The 25059-nt window shown below is 49.3% G+C and overlaps 1 protein-coding gene and 1 pseudogene across 1 annotated transcript; both read left to right on the top strand.

The window, feature by feature from the left end:
* Positions 1-437: 437 nt before the first annotated feature.
* On the top strand, positions 438-15714 carry LOC132529963 (uncharacterized protein C10orf143-like; annotated as a pseudogene).
* A 6217-nt stretch (positions 15715-21931) lies between these two features.
* ANKRD33 (ankyrin repeat domain 33) lies at positions 21932-24249 on the top strand. The gene is made up of 4 exons (XM_060165349.1): positions 21932-22052; positions 22240-22380; positions 23508-23903; positions 24098-24249. Exons 1-4 carry the CDS (start codon positions 21932-21934, stop codon positions 24247-24249), a joined length of 810 nt encoding a protein of 269 aa, XP_060021332.1.
* The last annotated feature ends 810 nt before the right edge of the window (positions 24250-25059 follow it).

Here is a 25059-nt window from a genome sequence, read left to right as displayed (position 1 = left end):
CCCACTCACCCACCCACACATACAGACGCACTATAGTTGGAGGGTTATGAAGAGGGTTTAGCAGGTGTGATGACAGCCATGGCCCAAAGGCTGGAGTGAGCCACTCAAATAAGGACTGGGAATTTTCCTAGACCCTCCATGTTGTATTGAAATATCATGTGACACAGCTCCAGTCCCCGGGCCTGGAGGTGTTTGAGTTAGGGGGAAGAGAGAGCACCAGGAAGTATGCTAGGAGAAACCTGTTCCCCTCCCTGGTTTTACAGAGACTCCTCAGGAGCAAACCACCTGTTCACAAGGCTCTTCCCCTGCCCTTTGGACTGCTCCCTGCTCCTGGTGCCTGAGGTCCTGCAGGAAATGAACCTGCAGGTTCATTGGGGCATGGCAGAGGCTGTGACTGCCAGAGCCACAGAGTGCCTCGTAGATGCTACAGGGGAGGGATGGAGGCCAAGGGCACCAGTTACTACAAGGCCAGAAGCAGCTCAGGGCGCCAGGAGGTGTGTGAAGTTCAGGGCATGCTGTTTGAGGGGACACTGGGAAGGACTTCTTGCTCTGCTACTCTGAGATCATCAACCCTTGGCCCAGCAGGAAGCCTAGGATTCTGGTCTGAGAACCCCTAGTCCCCCAGAACTTAGGTGCTCTCCTAGCAGGAAATGGGGGTGGGGGGAAGCTGAGAAGCACCTCCTCTTCAGGACCCAGGCAGGCCCCAGAGCTGGGGCAGAATGTGTCTGGCAGCGATTACGAAGGGAGCTGGGGCTGGGAGGCCTCAGACTTCAGCAGGTCAGGAGTGACCTGAGCCAAGTGTCTGATTCCAAAGCCAGACGTCACAGGCAATCCAGGATTCCAGCTCACCCCACGTGTGGTTCCCATTAGGGCTGGCTGGGGTCTTCCTGAAGGCCAGGCAGATTCCTGAGCCCCTCCCCCAACACAGCCCCTCCCTCTTGGGGCTGTTTGGAATATCTTACCCAGTTCTTCCAGGTGGCCTGCTAAAGTGCAACCTTGGGGATTTTCTGGGGCATCCAACTCCAAATAGGTCTCCCTACCCACTAGATGATGTTTTTGCAGTGTCAAAGGGGACAAAGGGATAGGCGACTTATAACCCCCCAGGGAAGGCTAATCCCTGAAGACCCCTACACTGTGCCTGGGGCCTTCCCTCCTCTCGAGGTTAGCTGCTTTTGTTCAGGCCTCAGCCCCTCTGGTCCTGACACTTGCAACTGCCCTCACTGACCAGGCCTTTCCTCCATAATGCCCCTGAGTGGGCGTTCTAAAACCCGGGCCTGTTATTCAGATCATTTCCCTCTTACAAAACTTCCAACAGCCTTCTGGTATGTTTGCATCCTCAGATATATCTGTGCTATGTGTGTTTTAGACACACACACCATTTCAAAGATTTAAAAAATAGTTGTCAACATTTAAAAACCAGGAGGCAACACATAAAAACCTACACTTGTAATTTTTCTTGAAAATAGCTGACAATACTAAGCTCACAGGCTGGCATGGCAACAACTGGCCAGAGCTGAGTAGCAACTGGTCTTCCAGAAGGGATCCCTGGGGCTGACGTGAGCACCACAGTCCCCACCAGTCCCTATTGTCTCCCAGGTCTGAGGCCCAGATGAGTGAATGGTCTTTTTAATCACTGGGCTAGCACTGACTTTTATATCTTACTTCCTGTCAGTTTCACTCCTTCCAGCATCTTATGTTCCTTTCTGTCCCTCCCTATGCTGACACGTCAATTTGTTACAACAAACCCAAGTCGAAGGTATGTATCTCTTCAGCCTCCATCACACACCTCTCTGCTCCCTTTCCCAGTCAGCTCCTCCTGCCCAACACTCCTGCTCCAGACACATCACTACCTTCACAGTCCCGAGTCTTTGCACATGCTGTTCTTTTTTTTAAAATTTTTAACATTTTTTTGAAGTATAGTTGATTTACAATGTTGTGCCCATCTCTGCTGTACAGCAAAGTGACTCAGTTATACACATATAGACATTCTTTTTTTTTTTTTTAATTTATTTTTGGCCTACGGAATGTGGGATCTTAGTTCCCAGACTAGGGATGGAACCTGCGACCCCTGCGGTGGAAGCTCGGAGTCTTAACCACCAGGGAAGTCCCTATATTCTTTTTTTTTGAGGGGGTGGGATGTGCTGGGTCTTCGTTGCTGCGCATGGGCTGTCTCTGGTTGCGGTGAGCAGAGACTACTCTTCGTTGCGGTGCGTGGGCTTCTCATTGTTGCAGAGCCCGGGCTCTAGGCACACGGGCTTCAGCAGTTATGGCTCAGGGGCTCTAGAGCGCAGGCTCAGTAGTTGTCCTACATGGGCTTAGCTGCCCCGAGGCATGTGGGGTCTTCCCGGACCAGGGATCAAACCCATGTCCCGTGCATTTGGCAGGCGGCTTCTTAACCACTGGACCACTGGGGAAGTCCCCTACATTCTTTTTAAATATTCTTTTCCATTTTGGTTTATCACAGGATATTGAATATACGTGCTGTTCTTCCTGCCCCATGAACTTCTATTTCTCCTTCCAGCCCAAACCCAGAAGCCTCCTGATGCCTCCGGCAGGCAATACCTTCAGGTTGTCCCGTGGTCCCTAGGATTCCAGAACATCTCACACTGCATCCCCGCCCTATAGTGACAGCCCCTCCTGGGTTGGGAGCAGGCCTGCTGAGCATCCCCACGGCTCACCTGTGTTGCGGAATCAGACCATCAGGTGGGTCATGGGGATGGTTGCGGGGAGGGGCTGTAGCTCCGCCCCTCTGGAACTGGCCTCAGTGGCAAACACAGGATTGTTGGAGTTGGCAAGGTTGCAGGAGGGGAGGCAGCAGGTGTTCTGTGCCGCAAGGTGAGTTCCGAGGATCTTGGCAGGAAGGACACCTGTGTCACCCAGGGACCTTGACATGAGAAGGTGGGTGAGGGCTTGATATATATGGGAGCCTAATCTCACTCAGGATCACCTGTGCTTCTGCTCCTGGGGGATTGTTTAGACCCCTGAGGGTGTGTGTGAAGATGTGTAAGCATTTGGGCAGTGGTTCCTTGCGCCAGGGCAGTGGGGTACTCTGCCCTGTGAGCACCCCCAATGCCCCCAGAGCTGCCATCAGTACAGGGATGGAGAGGACAACATCCTCACCGCTTGAAGCTGATGTTGCAGAGACCCCAGTGAGGCTGCTCGCTCGCATCATCTGTTCCCTGGCCTCCTGTCCCTAGCCCACCCCCCTCTTCCCCAGCGGAGTCTCTGCTTCCTCAGGGTCCCCAGCTGTCACAGCACCTTCCACAGGACCCAGTCAACCCCTGTCATCACTCCCCCTGCCCCGGGGGCTCCCCAAGACCAGGGGAGGGCCTGATGCTCCTGGTATCCCCAAGACTAGCAACTAGCCCTCTGTGGAATCACCCAAGAAGTAGATACTAGGGTATCCCCGTTTTACAGTGGAGGAAACGGCTCCGAGCGGAGAAGGAACGTATTCAAGATGCCCCACCCTTGCGGAGTAACCGGAGGAGAATTTCAGCCCAGCCTGAGGGAGGCGTCTGAGCGCCAAGTTCTGTCTCCTCCACCCAGCCTCTTCGAGGGGGTTCCAGGCCCTCCCCTGGGTTCCTCACCCTCCCCTCCCCTTCCACCCACACCAGTCACAGCCGTCCTGTTCAGAGATTGATGCGTTAATATCCCAAAGCAAGACGTGACCACAGACCAAAGCGTGCGTCAGCGAGTTGAGGAGGGACAACCCCCAGGATGCTTCAGAAGTCTCGACCCCACCAGGAGCAGAACCTGAACACTGGGATTCTGTGTCTCGTAAAGCTGTGGGACTCCAGCAGGGGAATCCCCGTCCGCGGCCAAAGAGCGGCGGGTCGGGGCGCTCTCGGTACCCCACAGCATTCGCCCCAAGGCGGGTTCGCGGGTCACCCCTGAGCTCCCGCCCTCCCCTCCCGAGCCGGGGGTGCGCGTAAGAGGGGGCGTTCGCTACGCCTCAGCCCCTCCCCCAGGCTTGGGGGAGGGGAGGGAGGAGGGAGCAGATGGCAGCAATTACCGCTCGGACCCTCCCCCGCCCTTAGCCTGAGGCCGGAAGATCGGCCTTGCAAGCTTTCGCGGGCGGGAGGGGCGGCGGCCTCTGCGGCCTGGAAGCGACTGGGCCGCGAGCGGGGTGAGGGGCGCAGGTCCGGGAGGGGACTTCCTTCCCCCGGGAGCGGGGCTGGGAGATTCCCTTAGGAAAGGCCAAGCCCTCCCGTCCCGCTCCCAGCCCGAGTCGGCTCAGGCCGGTTGTCCCTCCAAGCCCCGCGCCTGTGGGTCTCAGAGCTCCTAGGGTGTTCAGGTCCGGGCAGGGGTTCAGGCTGGGGAGAGGGGAGCTGTACGGTTGTGCAGGTTGTGATCTAAACAAGGGCCGGGAGTTTAGAATGGGGTCCGAAATCCAACCTCGGGCCTTGGCAGGAGTTGACGCTGGAGGAAGGCAAGGGGCACCTTTTCTCACTGAGGGATGGAAGGAGCAAGCCTGGACTGCCCGTGCTTTAGGGCAGCGGACTGTGTGCCGGAGCGCAGATGGCTCGAGGTGGCCTGTGTGGGGCAGGGGCAGGGCCAGAGAGAACAAGAGGGCTCTCAAGACCCAGGACACGGCTCTACAAACTGGGCTTCCCTGGCCCTTTCTCTCTTCCCGAATTACTCTCCCATCCTTCCCTTGTCCAGCTCATTAGCAAAATTTGGCGCTTCTGTCTCTAAGCTGTATCTTGGATCAGACCCCGCCCCCAACCTCTCCAGCACGTAAGCCCCTATTACTCCTACTTCCTTGCACAGCTTCAGAGGTTTCTGTCTGCTCTCCTGGTTCCCCAACAGTCAACTCATACAGCTGCCAGGGGGGCGTTAAAAATACCAATCAGAAAACAAATCAGAGCATGTCACTCCCTGCTACACAGCCTCCATGGCTTCCTCTTGAAGAGAGCCCCAACTTCCCCCTGGCCCCTGCCTATGCCGACGTCTCCTCTGGCATCCCCCCCTCTGCCTAGGCGCTGCTCACCCTGGCTGCCTTTCTGTTCCTTGAACTAGACAAGCTTTTCCCCACCTCTGGCCTTGGCCTTGCATGTCCCTTTGCCTGGAACGCTCTGCTCAGCTCCTTCACAGGTATGTCACCTCCCCCATCAGCCCTGACCACAATACTGAAGCAGCCCCACACCCATCTGCCTGATGTACTGTGTCCCTTAATCTCATCTGTGTCTTCCACAGGACTTACCACTTTCTGTAACCGTCTTCTTCATTCACGTGCTTTGTGGTCTGTTTCACCTACCAGAATGTCAGCTTCATGAATTCAGGTGTCTTTCTTGTTCTCTGCTAGCATGATGGCCAGCACAAACCCAGAAGGTGCTCAGTATTTCCATACATTTCAGGAACGCGGGAGTCCCTGGGAAATGAACTGGACACTAGTCTATCTGGTCACTTAGGGGTCTACTCCCTGGGGGGCCAGCTGCAAACCGCTGTGTTCACCCAAATGCCTCATATACGTGGGCAGGCCTGTGGTTTCCAGTCACGGTAATCTTCGCAGCCAACGCTTACTGAGCATTTACTATGTGCCAGGCGTTAGGTGCTTTACATGGCGTAATTAATTTAATTTGTATGACAAAGTACCTACTAATAGCCTCAGTTTGCAAGTAGAGACACACAGATACACACAATGTGTGATCGTTCAGCAAACATGCACACGCATCGTCAGCATTGGATTCATTAATTTTCATCGCACAATAGATGCGTGAGATGAGTAATATACGGTTGAAGCTGGGGCATTTAATAACTACCGCAGCAACAGGAGAACAGAACCAGGGAAGGGTCAGCATGGGGGCACAGGGCTAGTTTGGGCAAGTGAGTAGAAGAGGACGTTTAGGCCACAGCCTGTGCCCTTGCTCTGGGTCCCCACAGCACTCAGAGGTGCAGCTGTGATAAAGAGGCAAGGACCTGGGTCCTGGTGTTCTGCCCTTTGCCAAAGGGCAACCACTTACCTTCTCAGCGCCATATTAACGAAGCGTCGTGGGAGGCATACACAATACCTAACTCCCAGAGCCCTGGGCAGGATTACATTAAAAAATGCCCTAGGGGCTTTCCTGGTGGCGCAGTGGTTGAGAGTCCGCCTGCCGATGCAGGGGACACGGGTTCATGCCCCGGTCCGGGAGGATCCCACATGCCGCGGAGCGGCTGGGCCCGTGACCATGGCCGCTGAGCCTGCGCGTCCGGAGCCTGTGCTCCGCAACGGAAGAGGCCACAACAGTGAGAGGCCCGCTTACCGCAAAAAAAAAAAAAAAAAAAAAAAAAAAAAAAAAAAAGAGCCCTAACCTATAAGGGAAAAGTATCTGGAAAGAAAAAGAAAAGATATATATGTATGTATAACTGAATCACTTTGCTGTATGCCTGAAACTAATACAACATTGTAAATCAACTATACTTCAATCAAAAAAAAAAATTGCTTGTGGAAGTACTTCATCAGCTGCAGAGGACTTGCTGAGGAAAGAGATCAGGGTACAGGTTGCCAGCCTGAAAAACTGGGGTTAGAGCTACACTCTTGGCACCTCTAAGTCACAGCCCGCTGTTGTGTGCTCCTCCAGGGCGGGCCAGGCTCTGCCTCTGTCCTCGGCCTGGCACAGTTAGTAATCAATGAGTGTTTGTTGAGTGAATACACGTGTTTGTTGAGTGAATGCCTGGCTTGAGGGAAAGACCAGGGGATGAGTAAGAGAGGGAAAATAAATACCGTGACGTATTGACACCCAAACTCAAAGATAGAGTGAACGGAGCAGGGACTAGAGACACCCTCTGCCCCTGAGCCTGTTTCTTCATCTGTCAAAAGCAGTGGAAAGTCCTGGCCCACCGTTCTCTCTGAGCTCCAGCGTGGATTAGATGAGATGCAGTAGGTCCATGGAGGCCCCCCTTTGCTGTCTATGCTGAGCTGAAGTGTCCCCTCCCCCGACATCCCTGTCCCCTGGAATTTATAGACTCTTCATTGTCCTGCACAAAGGCCTTCTTGGGGAGGAGATGGGGCGGGGGAGGAGACTGGTGAACTAAAAAGTCAGAGGCTGAGTAACAGCCGGCCACACCCGAGGCCCCATAAATCTGCCCCAGCTCCCTGTAAGATGGACTTCCTTTGCCTTCACCCCGAGCAGCTTGCAAGGCTCGGGCTGCCGGGATCAGTGCATCCTCCCAGCAGCTCCGGAGCCTCACCAAGGTGGAGGTGTGAGGGGCGTGAAGACAAGACCCTGCGAGTGGTGGGGGACTCCTACTGTTTTATCCCTCTGATGTCAGAAAGTCCTTTCCCCCATTTCGTTCCCCTCCCTTGCGCGCCCTGTAATTCTCGTCCACTGCTGTTGCTTCTGAGCAGAAAAGTGAGCGTTCTGTGGGTATTCTGAGTCCTGACCCCAGAAAACAGCCTCTTCCCCAGCTCCGGCCTCTCAGGGAGAGAGGGTCGGGGCTGAGAGTAGAATCGGCAGATGGCGCAAGGCTAACAGATGACATGGAAAACAGAATTACTCAGATGTTCTGTCCCTCCATCTTCCCCCCAGAAGGGATGGCCTTCAAACTGGAAAGAGATAATGATATCAACTGGGAGGGTTGAGGAGGAGAGAAAAGGAAGCTACAGGGTACAGGGGACCGCAAACCAGCACGGAAAAGACCTGGCTTGGAAGCCTATCCCTGCCACTCACCAGCTGGGTGATCTCAAGCAGGTCCATTAACCTCTCAGTCTGTGTTTCTCCATCTATAAAATGGGTCGATGAAAGAACCCTGCCTTACCTTCTCACTGGCTTTTATGAAGATGATGTGGATTTTCCTCTTTGTAAAATGGGCTTTACAACTTGTGAAGGTGTAAAAATGTAACAGGTTACTTATAAACTGTGTCAGCACCTTAGTTGTTTGTAAAATTATTTTTTTCTTACAACAAAATAAAATGGAGTAGAAAACATTAGAGCGTGCCACAACTACTGAAGCCTGCACGCCTAGAGCCCGTGCTCTGCAACAAGAGAAGCCACCGCAATGAGAAGCCCTCGCACCGCAACAAAGAGTAGCCCCTGCTCACGGCAACTAGAGAAAGCCCGCGCGCAGCAACAAAGACCCAACACAGCCAAAAATAAATAAATAAATTAAAAAAACAAAAACAAAAAACATCACAGTGCATCATATAGAAAAAGAAAACATCACAGTGCATCACATAGTTTTATAAAACTTTGCTTTTAGTTATATGTATGTTCATGTGTCCTGAGGCTGAAGGTAGATGTGTTTACTGTGGGTGATGGTCAAAAAAGTTTGAAACATTCCAAATGGAGGAGATTCTTTAGTGATATCTCGAGAAAGGAATAGTGGATGGATGGAAGCTAACAACAAGAAATGCACCAGGGGGCTTCCCTGGTGGCGCAGTGGTTGAGAGTCCGCCTGCCGATGCAGGGGACACGGGTTCGTGCCCCGGTCCGGGAAGATCCCACATGCCGTGGAGCGGCTGCGCCCGGTGAGCCATGGCCGCTGAGCCTGCGCGTCCGGAGCCTGTGCACCGCAACGGGAGAGGTCACAACAGTGAGAGGCCCGCGTACCGCAAAAAAAAAAAAAAAAAAAAAAAAAAAAGCACCAGGTGAAACGTATATGTAATTGGTGGTGGACTGTGGAACCCCGGGCTGGGAAGATGAGCCCTGAGAAGCTCAGGATAACTGAGGTTGGTGGCGATGGGGGGAGGGGCTTACTTAGGACCTATCTGCGCTCTCGGTGGTGCGTAAGGAGGCTGTCTTTGCTCTGTAAGACGCCTGGGGCCTGAATCCTGAGGATGCTCACCCTGAACACCTCCTAAGCCGTGGACGCTGCTCCTTCAGCATGGTCCTGAGCTGAGCCAGCAAGAATCTTGAACTCCTGTGCCTGGACCCCTCACCCGAAAAGTCCACTAAGAGCGCAGTAGGTATGATGTAGTGTTGGGCAGGACCCCCCTGCCTGAACTTCACCCATGACCCTCATCCCCACCCCCACCCCCGGGGCCACAGTCTAGTGATGGTGAACTGGTCAGAGGGGGCCCTAAATCAATCCCAGGCTTCCCTGGTTGGCATTGAGTTACGAGCTGTGGGTTTTGTGATGTAGATCGTGGTTGGGGAGGAGGGGGCATGACCTATGGCAGGTCACACAGGACCCCCAGAAGGGGCCAGAGCTGGGGTCAGAGGCCATCTCCTCCATTCTCCGCCCTACCCTGCTGGGTACCATTCCTAGTCCTTAAGCTGGGTTGGGCCATTTCCCTACTGACCTCTGGCCCCAGCTGTACCTGCCACCAGACCTGTAGGATAGGAATAGGGTGGTTCATGCTGGAAAAAGATCCTGGAAGAAAGGAAGAGGATGAGATGAGAGGACACTTGGCTCCTGACGGGTGACTGGTCTGTGCTCCAAACTGGACCCAAGCGCTTTCTCAGCTCTTTATCTGAAGATTTGCCACTGTGCTCTCCCCCAAACTCCCCCTTTTTTTCTGATTGAATTCCACATGTCAAGACTCCTGCAAACCCCAGCCCGGAGGATTAGATGGCTGGAGATACGGCATGACAGTCAGAGAGCAAGATAGAGAGAGAATCAAGCCGGTACTCCAAACAATGCATATTATCAGGGCTTGAGAGAGCAAGTTAGAGGGGTCAAAAGATGGAAAGACCCAGACAGAAGGATGAGAAAGATCAAAAACTGAAAAGATGGCCAGACAGAAGGCAGTGACGAGAACTAAGCTGAAGAGAAACTGGAGTGGCAAGAAAAGAGCATTCTGGTAAACTCCTGTCAGACCCCAGCAGCTCAGAGATCAAAAGGAGGATAGCCTGCACAATTCCTTCACGGTTAATCCTTGAGGCCGCCACACGGAGCCTCCAGAAGGAAAGGTACCTGACAGAAAGTTACCTGTATCACCCAGGATGTTATCCATTATTTGACACATTAACCAGCAACCTCCACTCCCCCCCTGCCGCAATCATCTCTATCAGCAAAGACATACACAGGAAGGGTCAAGACCCAGGCTGAGGAACTGAGCAGGGGTGGGGGAGGGACACAGAGGTCTCCCGAGCCCTGGACGGGGCACCTCCAAATGGGCATCGCTGCAGATGGAATGTAAAAGAAAGCTCATGAAACTTCTGGGTGCCTGGAGAAGTTGACGAATGATGACCTACAAAAATAATTCTCCTGTCCTTCGTGGTTTGCGCCACAAATCGAACTCCACCACTCTCCTCCCCCTGTGCACTAGTCCTGCCAAGACCCTGCACCTGCCCCTGACCCCAGAACCCTCTGCTATAGCCTCCACTCTGTTGGGTGGGGATGCTCCCCCAATCCCTGCACAGGGCTGCCACCTGCTGGCTGAGAGTGGCCTTTCAGAAACAGGACCCTTGCAGAGGCTGGGGGGTGGTGGTGTGTGTACTGAACTGGCAGGAGCTTCTCAAGGCTTGCGGGAAGAGAATTTGAAAAGCAAAATGTGAAATCCCCTTTACCTCGCTAGATGTTCCTGGGGCCTCTCAGCACAAGTTAAAGGCTCCTATCCTTCTAGTACAGTCACTCCTGAATGGTGCTGAGGGGTTCTTCAGGCCGGAGGAGAGCCTCAGGAAATTCACATTTCCTGAGTGGCGGACCCTGTGCTAGAGGCAGGAGATAGAGGGACCAAGGTGAGGGAAATAGCCAAGTATGAGATTAATGATAACTAGTGTGAAAAGCACCAGAGCCAAAATATATGCCTGACACAAAGTAGGTTTCAATGAATAGTTATTGAGTGAATGAATGAATTTCTGAGATAGCACTGAGCAATGATGAACTCTGTACAGCAGAGGTTGTGGAGGAAGAGGAGGAAATAGGGAAATCTTTCTGATTCTTTTCTTTTCCCCTTTTGTTATCAAGTAGTAATTATCCTGGTGGAAGATTCAAACATTAAAAAGCAAAATATGAAGGTCCCCTTTCATCTCATTCCTATCCCCCTCCTTAAGTGAATCACTGCCAACATTTTTAAAAAATATTTATTTATTTATTTGGTTGCACCGGGTCTTAGTTATGGCAGGTGGGCTCCTTAGTTGTGCCTCGCAGGCTCCTTAGTTGTCGCTCCAGGGCTCCTTAGTTGTGGCATGCAAACTCTTAGTTGCAGCATGCACATGGGATTTAGTTCCCTGACTAGGGATCAAACCAGGGCCCCCTGCATTGGGAGCACTGAGTCATAACCACTGTGTCACCAGGGAAGTCCCCACTACTAACATTTTAATGAGCTTCATTCTTTACAGTAGTCCTCAACTTTGGCTGCACACTAGAATCACATGAGGAGATTTTTAAAATCCCCTTGCTCAAGTTGTGCCCCAGACCAATTACCTCAGAATCTCTGGGGTGCGTCCCAGGCACCACTATTTTTTCAAAAATATTTATTTATTTATTGGGCTGTGCCCGGTCTTAGTTTCAGCACTTGGATCTTTAGTTGTGGCATGCGAACTCTTAGTTGCGGCATGCATGTGGGACCTAGTTCCCCGACCAGGGATTGAACCCAGGCCCCCTGTATTGGGAGCGTGGAGTCTTACCCACTGGACCGCCAGGGAAGTCCCCAGGCATCACTATTTTTAAAACTCCTCAAGTGATTACACTGTGCAGCCAATGTTGAGAACTACTGTTTCAGGCCTTTCTATGCATTACTTACATATATGTAAGCAGCCAACTGTGCCCGGGTGCACACACACACGTGATATATATATTACATTGAGTTTTTCTTCTCAATTAACAACATTTCTCAGAGATATTTTCAGAGCAATCCATATGGATCTATCCTTTTTTTTGGCCATGCTGCACGGTATGTGGGATCTTAGTTCCCCGACCAGGGATCGAACCCGTGCCCCCTGCAGTGGACGTGTGGAACCCTAACCACTGGACTGCCAGGGAATTCCCCTATCTTTTTTTTTTTTTTAAATGACGGCAAAATCTACACGTGCATATTTTCCCAAGCCCCTCCTCTACTGATGAACATTTAAGTGGTTTCTAAATTTTTTTACTAATACAAATAACACTGCAAAGTTATACACAGTATATCTTTGTTCACATATGCAAGTGCTGTTTTGGGAAAGATTTCTAAAATCAGAATTTCTGGATTAATGTGTATGTACATTTGTTATTTTGATAGACACTGTCAAAATGCTTTCCAAAAATACTAATTTACATTCTTCCAACAGTGTAAGCATTTAATATTACTAGTGTTTAATTTTTGTTAAGCTGATGGTCCAGAGTAATATTGATATTTCATTATTTTTTAAAAATATATTTATTTATTTTTGGCTGCGTTGGGTCTTCGTTGCTGTGCGTGGGCTTTCTCTAGTTGTGGCGAGCAGGGGCTACTCTTCGTTGCCGTGCGTGGGCTTCTCATTGCGGTGGCTTCTCTTGCTGCAGAGCACGGGTTCTAGGCGTGCGAGCTTCAGTAGTTGTGGCACGTGGGCCCAGAAGTTGTGGCTCACGGGCTGTAGAGCGCAGGCTCAGTAGTTGTGGCGCACAGGCTTAGTTGCTCTGCGGCGTGTGGGATCTTCCCAGACCAGGGCTCGAACCCGTGTCCCCTGCATTGGCAGGCGGATTCTTAACCACTGTGCCACCAGGGAAGTCCCCATTAATTTGCCTTGTCCTGCTTACTTGTGAGATGAAGTATCTTTTCATATATTTATTTTGGCCATTTGTATTTCTTCTATGAATTAATTACCATGTCTTTTGCCCATTTTCCTATTAGGTTGATTTTTCATCATGATTAGAGGAAATTTTATTTCCAATAATATGACTGGCTAGACTCTAGACTAATCTTTCGGAGTAAAACAGTAAAAATGCAAGTTAAAATACAAATTATTTTAAAAGCATTGAAGAGTTGGCCAGATAGCAAGAATTTATTAGGTTAAAATCTAAGGGAAGGCAGAAACTCAGGGAAACAGAACAAAGAATATACTTTAGCTTGAGCTGTTGAATTAGGCAAACTTGAGCTTCAATTTCCATAGCCTTTATATCCGACAGAATCAAGGTGAGGAATTTCATAGACGATTTCTGTAAAAAGCTAGGAGTCCAGGGCTTCCCTGGTGGTGCAGTGGTTGAGAGTCCACCTGCCGATGCAGGGGACATGGGTTCGTGCCCCGGTCCGGGAAGATCCCACGTGCCACGGAGCGGCTGGGCCCATGAGCCATGGCCGCTGAGCCTGCGCGTCCGGAGCCTATGCTCCGCAGCAGGAGAGGCCACAGCAGTGAGAGGCCCGCATACCGCAAAAAAAATTAAAAAAAAGAAGAAAGAAAACTACAGCCTGGTTGATTTCACTGGGAAGAGTAACAAATATTAAGGAACAAATAATCATGATCCCCTCACAGACTCTTCCAGAAAAGAGAGAATGAGAGAATACTTCTCAACTTACTATATGAGCCTATTTTATGACTTATTATTTTATGGTATCAAAACCTGACAAGGGTGATAAAAAGTGAGAATTAGAGGCCAATTTCAGCCATGAATATAGGTGCAAAAATCCAAAAGCATTTATAGATAAATTATTAAAATCAATAAGAAAGTTTAGAAAGCTTGTTGCATATAAAATTAATATGCAAAATATATTCTATCCGAATAAAACATAAAATATAAAATAGAATGTAAAAATAATATGTAGAAATATAGAATATAGGAATAAGCAGTTAGAAAATATTAATAAAATTAATAAAAGGATACTATTTACCTACCATCAGAATGTATGTAGGAAAAAAATCTATCAAAACATGGACAATATAAAATGTTCTATTAGTCAACCACATATCAGTACTTTAACACACACAAGAAGTTGATTTCTCACTCTCATTCACTCAAAATCTGCCATGTGTCTGGATGATTATCCAGGTAGCAATTTGGTAATTCAGGTTGCTTTGATCCTGTGCCTCCACCATCTTGCCATGAGGCATCCTCTGCCATCACCAAGGCAGGAAAAAAGCTGCTGGAGGGTCTTACGTTAGCAAGTGAATGCACAGGCTCAAAAGGGACATTGTCAATTCCACTCACAACCTATTAGACAAATTAACCACACAACGTCGCTTAGTTGCAAGAGAGCTGGGGAAGTATAATCCTCCATATGTCTGAAAGAGATAGAAGAACTGAATACGGGTGGGCACAGTAAGTCTCTAGCACAGACCTTTAGGGAGAAAACTATAAAATATTGAAGACATTAAAGAAATCTAAATAAACAGAAGATAGACCATGTTTAAGGATTAGAAGATTCAATATTACAGAGGTATCAGTTTTCTTTACATTGATCTACAGATTAAATAGACGAGTCTCTTATAGGGTCGCAGACAGGTGTTCATTGCAAAGCCGGAGTCACCTGAAGGCTCAACTAGGCTGGATGCCTAAGGTGGCTCACTCCCATGATGCTGTTGATGCAGCCTGGAGGCTGGAAACTCAGCTGGGGCTGTCAACTATAGCACCTACAAGCTGGACTTCTCATAGCATGGTGGCTGCATCCTGAGAGGGAATAACTTGAGAGAGTGTCTGGAGAGTGACTTCCAAGGGGGAAGCTGAAAGGTTTCTGGTGATCCAGCTTCAGATGTCACACAGCATCACTTCTGCCATGAGCCCCTAAGACCAGCCAGGTTCAAGGGAAAGGTAAATAGAACACCTCCCAGGAGGAGAAGTGTCAAAAAGGATTTGTGGCCGTCTTCTGTCTGTCACATTTGACAAACATTCAAAATACCAATAGTTCAAAGGACCAAGAGTAGTCAAGACATTGTTAAAGGAGAAAAAGAAAGTGGGAATACTTGCTTTGGCAGACACCGTGATTCCTTTTAAAGCTTCAGTAATTAGGACAGTGTGATTTGGGCCCAGGTATAGACAAATAAACCAGGTGCCTTCTCTGTAGTTCCTTCATCTTTAACATATGGCTTCTGCCTCATGGTCCTAGATGATTGCTTTAGCGCCAGCTATAATGTCTGCAGCCAGAAGGCAAGATGGTGAAGACGAGAAGAACACACTCCCATCACATTAAAGATACTTCTAGAAACTGAGCATACCATCTCCACTTACAAAGAGTCAATTTAGGCCAGAGCTTAATCACATAGTCATACTCAATGCAAGGATGGCTAGAAAATGTACTCTCTAGTTGGGTAGCCTGCGTCCAGCCAGAGAATTCTATTACATACAGTCCACAAACACATGAAGAGATGTGCAACAATATTAGTTATTAGGGAAATGCAAATCAAGACCATAATGAGATACCACTTCACATCCTTCTAACTGGCAAAAATTAGAAGCCTGACAACACAAGAGTGGAAGAAGATGCACAGGGTCTTCTACATTTACTGGGTTCAGTTATAAATGGTACAAACAATTTGGAAAACAAGTTTGCATTATCTCCTAACATTGTATAATTAAATGATTTTTGACTCAGCAATTCCACTCCTAGAATACTCTTGCATACACAATCATGCAAGAGCGTTTGATGAGAGGCTGGGCGGATTCAGGCCTGGGGCAGCGTGGACACTCTGGCCCCGGTCCGGTGGCGACGGCAGAGGCCAGAGGAGCTGCAGATTCCGGGGAACTGGAAAATGGCCTGCAGGAGATTGGAGGCAGCTGCACAGGAGCAGGGCTGCCCCCAGGTGAAGGCGAGCATCCTGGAATCCTGGGGCCGGGAGGAGCACGAAGGACACACAGTGGCCAGGGGAGACCAAGTGTGGGGATTCCTCGGCTCAGCCTTGCTCCAGATGCACTGCGGGGGAATCTGGACATTTTAACCATACAGAGAATTGTTAGAAGATGCAAGTTGAAAAAGGAAGATCCCAACTGTGGTTTGGAACCCTCGTGTGCCAGCAAATGTAAACCTCTCATGGATGGATGTGGGTGCCCACCTGTTCAAATAGCAGCCCGGTTTGTCCTCTCCGCCAGGTACTCCCATGGGCCTCTGCATCAGAGCCAGGAGGATCCCGTCACTTCAGAAGAGCCTCCAAATGTTATTACTCACCAGGCCTCCTTTCAAATGCATCTTGCCTGAGAAGATCAATTGCATTATTTAAAAGTTTAAGAAAATTCAGTATCAAACATCCTGTGAGGTTTGAGAATCCTGTGGCTTATGGACCCATAACTAGATGTAGCCCTGTTTTATACTTTTCCATTGTTTTATGGATGTATCCAGGGCTATGTACTCTTTTTAAACGAAAAGTCTTATTTTTATATTTAAAATGCACTGTAATCTTCAACTGAATTTTACTAAATGCTAGTACCCAGTCTGTTCTGTGTGAGTCCCTAACTGAAGTTATCAGGCACAGGACCACTTTTATATTAAAATGGAAATTTCTCATTAAAAGAAGAAGAGTGTTTGGGACTTCCTTGGCGGTCCAGTGGTTAAGACTCCGCTTTTCCACTACAGGGGGGCGCGGGTTCGATCCCTAGTCAGGTAACTAAGATCTTGCATACCTCCATGCTGGATCAGAAAAAAAAAAAAGAAGAGTGTTCATAGCTGCACAATTTATAGTGGCAGAAACTTGGAAACCCCCCAAATATCCATCAATAAAGCAGCGTGATAACTGTGGTATATTCACACAATGGAGTGAATATACACATAGCAACAAAGATGACCGGACTGTAGCACCACACGACAATATGAGCGAACCTTAGCAATATGTTATTCAGTGATAAAAGTAGACAGCAGAAGGCTACGTACAGCATTTACATCCTTTAAGCTAAAATACTAGAATTATATATGTGTAATATACACAATATATATGCTTTGAAGGAATACCTAAAGATGCAATAAAACAATATATAAAGGAACAAAACAAAGGGCATGAAATTCAGGATTAGAGCTGCCTCGGGTGGGGAGAGGCAGGGGATACACTGGGAAAATCACGTAGTGTATTGTCAAGTTCAAGCTTTCATTTGGAGGTGGTATTACGGGTATTTATTGCCGTGTTAAAAATAATTAACTAATTAATAAGCTAAATAAAAGCAGACTACACAGGCACCAATAATGAGAACGGGGGATTGCGATTAATCTGGTCCAGCATATATGAGGTCTAAGAAAGAGAAAGAAAAAATTAAATCTACGTCAACAATAAGCAAAACAAAAACAAAAATATGAGACTTTAATTACAATAGCAAGAAAAACTATAAAGAATCTAGGAATCAACCTAACAATGAATGTATAAGACCTTGCTGGAGAAAATTTAACACTATTGAAGAACATAAAGGAAAACCTGGAAAATGGATATATACCGTGTTTGTGGAGGAGAAAATTTAACATTGTGAGGCAGTCAACTTTCTCCAAATTAATCTATAAATTCAATGCAATTCCTATCAAAATGCCAGCAAATTTTTTCTAAAGAATTCAACAAACTTATTTGCAATTTTGTTTTTTTTGGCTGTGTTGGGTCTTCGTTGCTGCGCGCGGGCTTTCTCTAGTTGTGGCGAGCAGGGGCTATTCTTTGTGGCGGTGCACAGGCTTCTCATTGCGGTGGCTTCTCTTGTTGCGGAGCATCAGCTCTAGGCGTGCAGGCTTCAGCAGTTGTGGCACGCGGGCTCAGTAGTTGTGGCTCGCGGGCTCAGTAGTTGTGACACATGGGCTTAGTTGCTCCACGGCATGTGGGATCTTCCCAGACCAGGGCTTGAACCCGTGTCCCCTGCGTTGGCAGGCAGATTCTTGACCACTGCGCCACCAGGGAAGTCCTGCAATTTTATATGAAAGAATAAAAATCAATTTTGAAAAAGAAAATGAAATATGGAGAACTCACCCTATCAGGTAGTCAGACATACTACAAAGTTGGAGTAATAAAATCAGTGTTGCATCAGCACTGGAACAGTCTAGTAAAATGATATAAGAACTCAAACACAACATAAAACATTAAAGAAAATTTGAAGTTTATATATGATAAAGATGATGCTACAAATCAGGGGAAAGAGAATTGTTTAATAGATGGGGTTATTTCACTAGTTGGAGAAAAGACTGGATCTTGCATTAGTCTGTTTGAGCTGCCATAACAAAATACCACAGACTGGGAAGCTTAAACCATAGAAATCTATTTTCTCACTGTTCTGGAGGCTGAAAGTCCAAGATCAAGATGCCAGCAGGGTTGGTTTCTGGTGAGAGCTCTCTCCTTGGCTTGTAGATGGCCTCTTCTCACTGTATCCTCACATGGTCTTTCCACTGTGCTCACACAGGGGTGGGGGAAGGGAGGAGAGAAAAAGAGAAAGACAGTGTGCTCTGGTGTCTCTGCCTTTTCTAAAAGGACAGCAGTCCTATTGGATTAGGGCCCCCTATGAACTCACTTAGTCTTAAATACCTCCATAATATCACTGTCTCCAAATACAGCCACATTGGGGGTTAAGCCTTCCACATATGAATTGTAGGGGGACACAATTCAGTTCATAACAGCTCTCTTCCTCACACCATATATAAAAGTAAATTCCAGATGGATTAAAAACTAAATATTAAAAATAAAACTGCAAGAGTAATGAGAGATGAAGATCCTTGTGATCTTGGAGTGGGAAATTCTTCTTAAGCAAGGCCCCAAAGCACAAAGTATAAGGAGATTTTTTATGAATTTAACCACATCAAAATTCAGGATTTCTTTCGATGAAGTTCACCACAGATAAAGCTAACAGAAAGGTTTATGCTACAGTTGCCACCTTTAAAACCCATCTGACAAGGGGTGTATTAGCTAGAATATTAAAAGGAATTCCTGAAAACTCAATAAGAAAAAGACAGGAAATTCTAATAGAACATTGGACCCAGGCTATGAACAGGTGATTCCTGGGAGGGGAAACAAGAATGACTATCAGGTATGTGGAGAGATGCTCACCTTGTTGATAACCAGAAAAATCCAATGTAAGATAGCAATAGCCCCTTATAGTTCTGTACCATCAGATTGACAAACATTAGAAGGCCGAATAAGTACAAGGGTTTGTAATGATTTGGGAGACTTTTATGCACTGTTGGTGGGTGCACTGCAAAATAGGGAGCAATCCGACAGTACCTGGTCAATAAGTATGTATGTTCCCTAGGACCTAGCAGTCTCAGAGATGCTCTCTTTCCAGTCTACAACTAGATATGTACAAGGATGCTCACTGCAGCATTCCTTGCAATGGCATGAAGTTGGAGGCAACACGGGTGTTCATCACTGGAAGAGTAGATAAGTAAAATGTGCTGGGTGCACACTATGGAATTCTATTCAGCAGGAATAAGAGGGAAGAAAGAAAGAGGTTAAAAGGTACACCTCACATATTTTATCAAGAGAGCAAAGATTGTTTTCCGGAGCCTCACCCATCAGACTGCTGCTTGCATTTCATTGGCCAAAGTTGTGTCACCTGGTCACACCAAAGTATAATAAAGGGTGACTAGAGAGAAGGGAGGTTATGGATAGGGATTCTATCATCTCATCAGTGATTTCTGACACATAACCTGGTAGATTTCTTCTAACTGCTGCCTAGAGTCCATAGTGTGCACTCACCACATTTTACTGTGATGGCTACAGGTACAGCAGTCATCTTGTGACCATGAGGAAAAGTCAAGAGACTCCTAGAGAAGGCCCTGACAACATAGAGTCAACACCAACAGCTTCTTATGCCTGAACTTTTTATCCCGTATGAAGAATAAACCTCTATTTGTTTAAGCCACATGTGTCAGTTAGGGTTCAATTGCAGACAACAGAAATAAATCTGGCTAGTTTAAATGGAGAAGCAGGCTCTAGGTCCTGGAACAACTCCCAGCTTTGGGAGGCATGTGACCTCTGCCTATGATGGGGAAAACAACAGTCACTACTACAGGAAGCTGATGAATCAGGAAGCTGCTCACCAGGACCCTCCTGCATCTGTCATGACCTGTGACAGCAAAACGGATGTCCCATGCTACTTAGTTCTATTCCAGACTTATGCCTCACGCAAGAGTAGGACCTAAATCACAGATTCCTAGCTCACAAGAACCTGGGAGGTGTCATTTTAGCTTTCCAGCTTCTGTAGTTTTGGATGGATGTTGAACTGCCAGAATGTGGCAGCCTCCAACACCACTGAGGTCAGCTTTTGGTTACTTACAACCAAAGGCACTCATGACTGGCGCACTGCACAGAACGCAACAAGGCCAGATCCCAAAAACATAACGCTGAGTAAAAGGAACAAACACGATGAGCTCTGTAGCACAATCTAAGGTGTTACTTAAAACGGACACAAATCAACACTACCTTTTTCAATGAAGTGTACATTTTCAAGGATATATGTGTCAATTGGTAAAGGAAAGGAGGAGGATGGGCTGTGGGGATCAGGGATGAAAGAGATAAACCAAATGAAGTAAAATAAAACAAGAGAGAGATCTTGTACAGTCTGATAGTGGGAGTGATATAAGTAGAGCAATATGATTGGCTCCATTTTCTACACCTGAGGTCCAAACCCAATTCATTAAGTTTGATATTTAATAGTAATTTAACTTAAAGAATACTTTAATAATAATTTATTAATTTAATAAATAATTGTAAATAAATGGTTTAATTTAAATGATTTATTTAAGTATTAACACAATTTAAATATTTCATATTTAATTTACCACGCCAGATTAATCCATTAAACTTAATATATCATGATTTTTGTACCCCTAATTAAGCAATTCTTTATACTTTAATTTTCCCAGAACCTCAAAAAATAGATTCAGGTGACCCCTGGCACCCCACCTCCGTCCCAGCCCCTATTTAGTGAGATGTCTTCACCTGCACTCTCTCCCACCCCACCCCCACCCCCTCACCAAGCCCTGCTCCACCAAGGAGGAAGGGACTTCAGCTTTGGGGGCCGAGTTCCGAAACCTGGCAACGCTTCCATGGTCGAAGGGTCTGGTTCTACGGCAGCTAGTCTCCCCAGAAGGCCGAAGGTGAGCGCGTCGGCAGAGAGGCGGGTCTTACTCTCAGAGCCGCCTCCGCGGGGGAGGAGCCGCCCTGACTCGGGCCCCGCCCACCCCGGCCAGGCTCTTGGGGCGGGTGTTGGTCGGCTTGGAGACGAGAGCAGCGTCCCCGCCCGCACCCCGATCCCTAACAAGCCCGGCTTGATCCGGCTCAGCCCCGAGGTGTCTGAGGCAGCTTTTTCTGTTAAGTCGCGCCATCTGTTACCTGCGTTGCTTCCTGGGGCTGTTAGTCCACCTCGAGACACTCCAGAGACCCGGTGTGTGTGCTCCCAGGAGTCTGGGGGGATGCTGTGGGCTCCAGGCTGGGCCCCAGCAATGACTGCCTCCTAGGGACCCTCCAAACCCCAGGTAAGGTCCCATGGGAAAGAGAAGACCGCCTCTCTTCCTTGACTCTCGCTAGGACCCTCACTTGCAGTGAACGACTTCGGCCCTCTTAGGGCTCTTGCCCTTCGGTCTCCCTGCCAGGGGCTTGTCCTCTCTCCAAGGTGGATGGGACGGGAGACTCCAGCGGGCAAAAGCTCTCCCCAGGGCCAGCTGCTGGGACCCCTCCCGGAATCCAGGGAGACTGTTCCCTTCATTCTGTGTTATAGATGCCAACTGCGTGAGGAGGGGAGACTCACCTTCTTGCCCCCAGGATGGAAGAGGAGGAACTGACACTGCAGAAGGGAGGGCTGGACGTCGCTGAGACCCTGTCCTGCCCCGACCACGAGACCTTTACCCCAAGCTGCGTGCTGGGCGCCCTGTACTGGGCCTGTTTCCACAATGACACTGCCCAGCTCCAAGCCATGCTGGACGATGGGGTCTCCCCAGAGGAGGCCACCCAGGTGGACAGCAATGGGAGGGTGAGCTACCCTGGGTGCTTCACAGGCCAGCAGGGGGCGCTCTGTGTCCTCACCACGCCACACTCGTCCTTAGAGAGTCTCAGGATCAACAGCCACAGCCTGAGTCCTCAGGAGGAAGGGAGTGGGTGAGAGTGGGTCTTCACAGGGGCTGGAGCATCTCTGGGACAGTTGTGGGGTAGAGGCACAGGGCCCCCCCAAGGAGCTCATGCAGGAAAGCACCGGGGCTGAGCTGTCCCTCCCCCAGACAGGCCTCATGGTCGCATGCTACCACGGCTTCCAAAGTGTTGTGGCCCTGCTCAGCCGCTGTCCTTTCCTGGATGTGAACCAGCAGGACAAAGAAGGAGACACAGCCCTCATGCTGGCTGCCCAAGCAGGTGAGAGGCTGCTAACCCCACCCTTTACCAAACCCCATCACCCCCCCACCCCAGACCCGGCCACAGTCCCACACTCTTTGTACCGACGTTCTCCCACCCCAGATGCTGCCTTGTTGGGGGGAGGGTGGGTTTGGGGCTTTGTCATCCCTTTCTTGGGTAGCTAAGCTCTGCCCTTGGTGCCCTGCAGGCCATGTGCCTCTGGTGAGTCTCCTGATCAACTACTATGCTGGCCTTGACCTGGAGCGCCGGGACCAGCGGGGGCTAACTGCGCTGATGAAGGCCGCCATGCGGGACCGCTCCGAATGCGTGGCTGCCCTCCTCATGGCAGGTGCATGGGGCCTGAACCAGGATGTGTGGTCTCCAGTCCCTCCCCCACGCCTCCCCACCAGACACTAAATCAGCTGTCATAGTTGCAATGAGGAGAGAGGTGGAGATGGAAGATCAATCCAGGCTGACTTCCTGGAGGAGGGGAGTGTGCTGGGGCTTCTCACAAGCAACAAAGTCCAGCTATTGATAGCTCTATTTGCATTGGGAATGGCGGTCCCAGAAAAGAAAGCTTGGGAGGATAACCTAGACCAGCTGGAGAACCTAATACAAAGAAGGCTGGTAACTGGAACCAGATTCCTAAATTCTCATCCCGGCTCTGCCCCCAGCTGAGTGACCGTGGGCAAACAGCTTCCCTCTCTGGGCCTCACCAGTGTAAGATGAGAGTGATGGCTTTCTCTGGGCTGATTTCCAGCTCTGACGAGCCAGGGTTCCAGGAATGCAGTGATGGGTAGTTGAGACGTGTGGCCGTGTAGAGTTGTTCTGGGGTGAAGTCCACACTGTCTGTGGAGTCTCGGGCCCTCATTACTCCCTGAGGTGGGGCTGCCCTCTGTTGTTCACTCTGGGGGACCCCAGCCTCCAGCTTTTCCCTTTCCCATCCCGTCACACTGGGTTTGGGGTGAGAAGGGAGGAAGCTCTACACCCCCTCCTTTGTCTCAGAGTGACTGCCACTCCCCTGGCGCCCAGGATTAGGGGTGTGTGGTGGTGCAGAGAAGAACCAGGAGTGGGAACCATGAGAATCCCCGCTCCACCTGCTCCAGAGGGTACATCTCGCTCCCCACCCATCCTGGGCAAACGTCACACCAGCCCTCTGGTCAGTGCCTTGGCTCAGGAGGTCTCTTCTTCTCCAGCTTTGGAGATACCCCCCCGACACACACACAGTAGGTCTCTGTGAAGTCTTTTCCCCTCGCTGGACCCCAATTTCTCTATTGGTCCTAAACCGGAAGTTGGGATCTGGGACTGGTACTGTCTCTGGGCTGTAGCCCCAGAGGGGCCCCAGCTTCCAGCTGCAACAGGACGGGACTCTGTGGCTTTGCATGTAACCCCAATCAGTCCTGCTGCTAAAGAATCTGCCCTTCTGCAAGTCACCAATCCCTGTCCTACCCCATGTCACCCCGTCCCTGTCCCCAGGTGCCGACCTGACTGCAGTGGATCCTGTCAGGGGCAAGACAGCCCTGGAGTGGGCATTTCTGACCGACAGCTTCGACACGGTGCAAAGGATCCAGCAGCTGCTGCGGCGGCCCCAAGCGGAGCAGCTCAGCCATCATTACCAGCCTGAGTGGCCAGCCTTGCCCGGGCTCGTGGCACAGGCCCAGGCTCAGGCCGCCCCGTCTTTCCTAGAACGACTTCAGGCCACCTTGAGCCTCCCCTTCGCGCAGTCTCCTCAGGAGGGGGGAGTCCTGGACCACCTTGTGACCGTCACGACCAGCCTGGCGAGTCCTTTCCTCACCACTGCCTGCCACACCCTGTGCCCTGACCACCCACCTGCACTGGGCACTCGAAGCAAGTCTGTGCTAGAGCTGCTAGGCACTGCCCCGCCCCCTCCCCCCGTACCCCAACTCCCCCAGGAAGTCCCTGGCCCCCGGGTCTTCATCCCCTACCAGAGCCCTCAGGGTGTACTGAGCATGTGCTATCAGTGGCTCCAGCCCAGAGATAGTACCAGCCCCAGGCCCCAAGCCCCTAAGATCCTCCTCTCCAAGGCACCCTCATCTGGCGTTCAGTGGAAGCCAGAGCCCAGGTCTGCAGGGAATCGAAGGCTGTCCCTTCCTGTCTGGAGATACCAGGAGCTCAGGATGGAGAGGAGGAGGCAGGAGGAGGCCAGGCTGGCACAGAGCCAGGGGACGAAGGGATAGGCCGGGCTGGGACTAGGTAATCAGGCCCCTCCCTGAGGCTCCTTTGCCCTCTAGAGCCCCTTCTGCCTTCCCATCCACCTCTGTCTAAGTGACTGTACTCTCAGCCTGTGTACAAGGTTATTCATACAGCATTGTTTGCAACAGTAAAAGGGTGGAAACAGCCTAGGTGTCCATCAAAAGGGGACTGGCTAAATTGATTCTGAGTGTAAATACTGCACACCCGTATGATGGATTCTATACAGTGGCAAAACGAGAGTAAGGAAGCTCTTTATGTTCTCATGTGAAACTATCTTCAAGATGTATTAAGTGGAAAAAAACCCCAAACAAGGGGTGGAACAGTGTGTATGGCATGCTACTATCTGTCAAAGTACAATCTGCACCAAGATAAACTCGACTAATACAGATATGTAGTGAGTACCAAGATTTATTAACTACTTAATGAGCAAACCAGCCGGATGGATCAAAGGAAGAAATGAAAAACTATTATAGACATTCAGGGGAAAAAAGAATGCTTGCATAAGATTGCAAAGATAGATACAAAAATATCAATTCCTACCTGGCAATAAAACCATAACTGTTTTTTTTCCTACCAGACAAAAATAATTTGCTATTTATCAATCTTCTACACGTTAACCTCTTAACTTTACAGTCTGCGCACTAATCAATAGTAAATCGTATAGCAAACTTAGTTACTTCCCCTGAATGACCCATAGGTGGGGTTATTAGCCAATGATCTAAAATATCTTTGAAAGGGCACTCAGTGATTTTTTGGTGTGCCTTATTTACAAGTTTTGGGTATTTTTTCTTAACATATTTGTTGCATAGATATG

Source organism: Lagenorhynchus albirostris, chromosome 11 (assembly GCF_949774975.1).
Source record: "Lagenorhynchus albirostris chromosome 11, mLagAlb1.1, whole genome shotgun sequence".
NCBI classification, from domain to species: domain Eukaryota; kingdom Metazoa; phylum Chordata; class Mammalia; order Artiodactyla; family Delphinidae; genus Lagenorhynchus; species Lagenorhynchus albirostris.
Note: the sequence above shows the minus strand (reverse complement) of the source record. Positions and strands in the feature narration are given on the sequence as shown.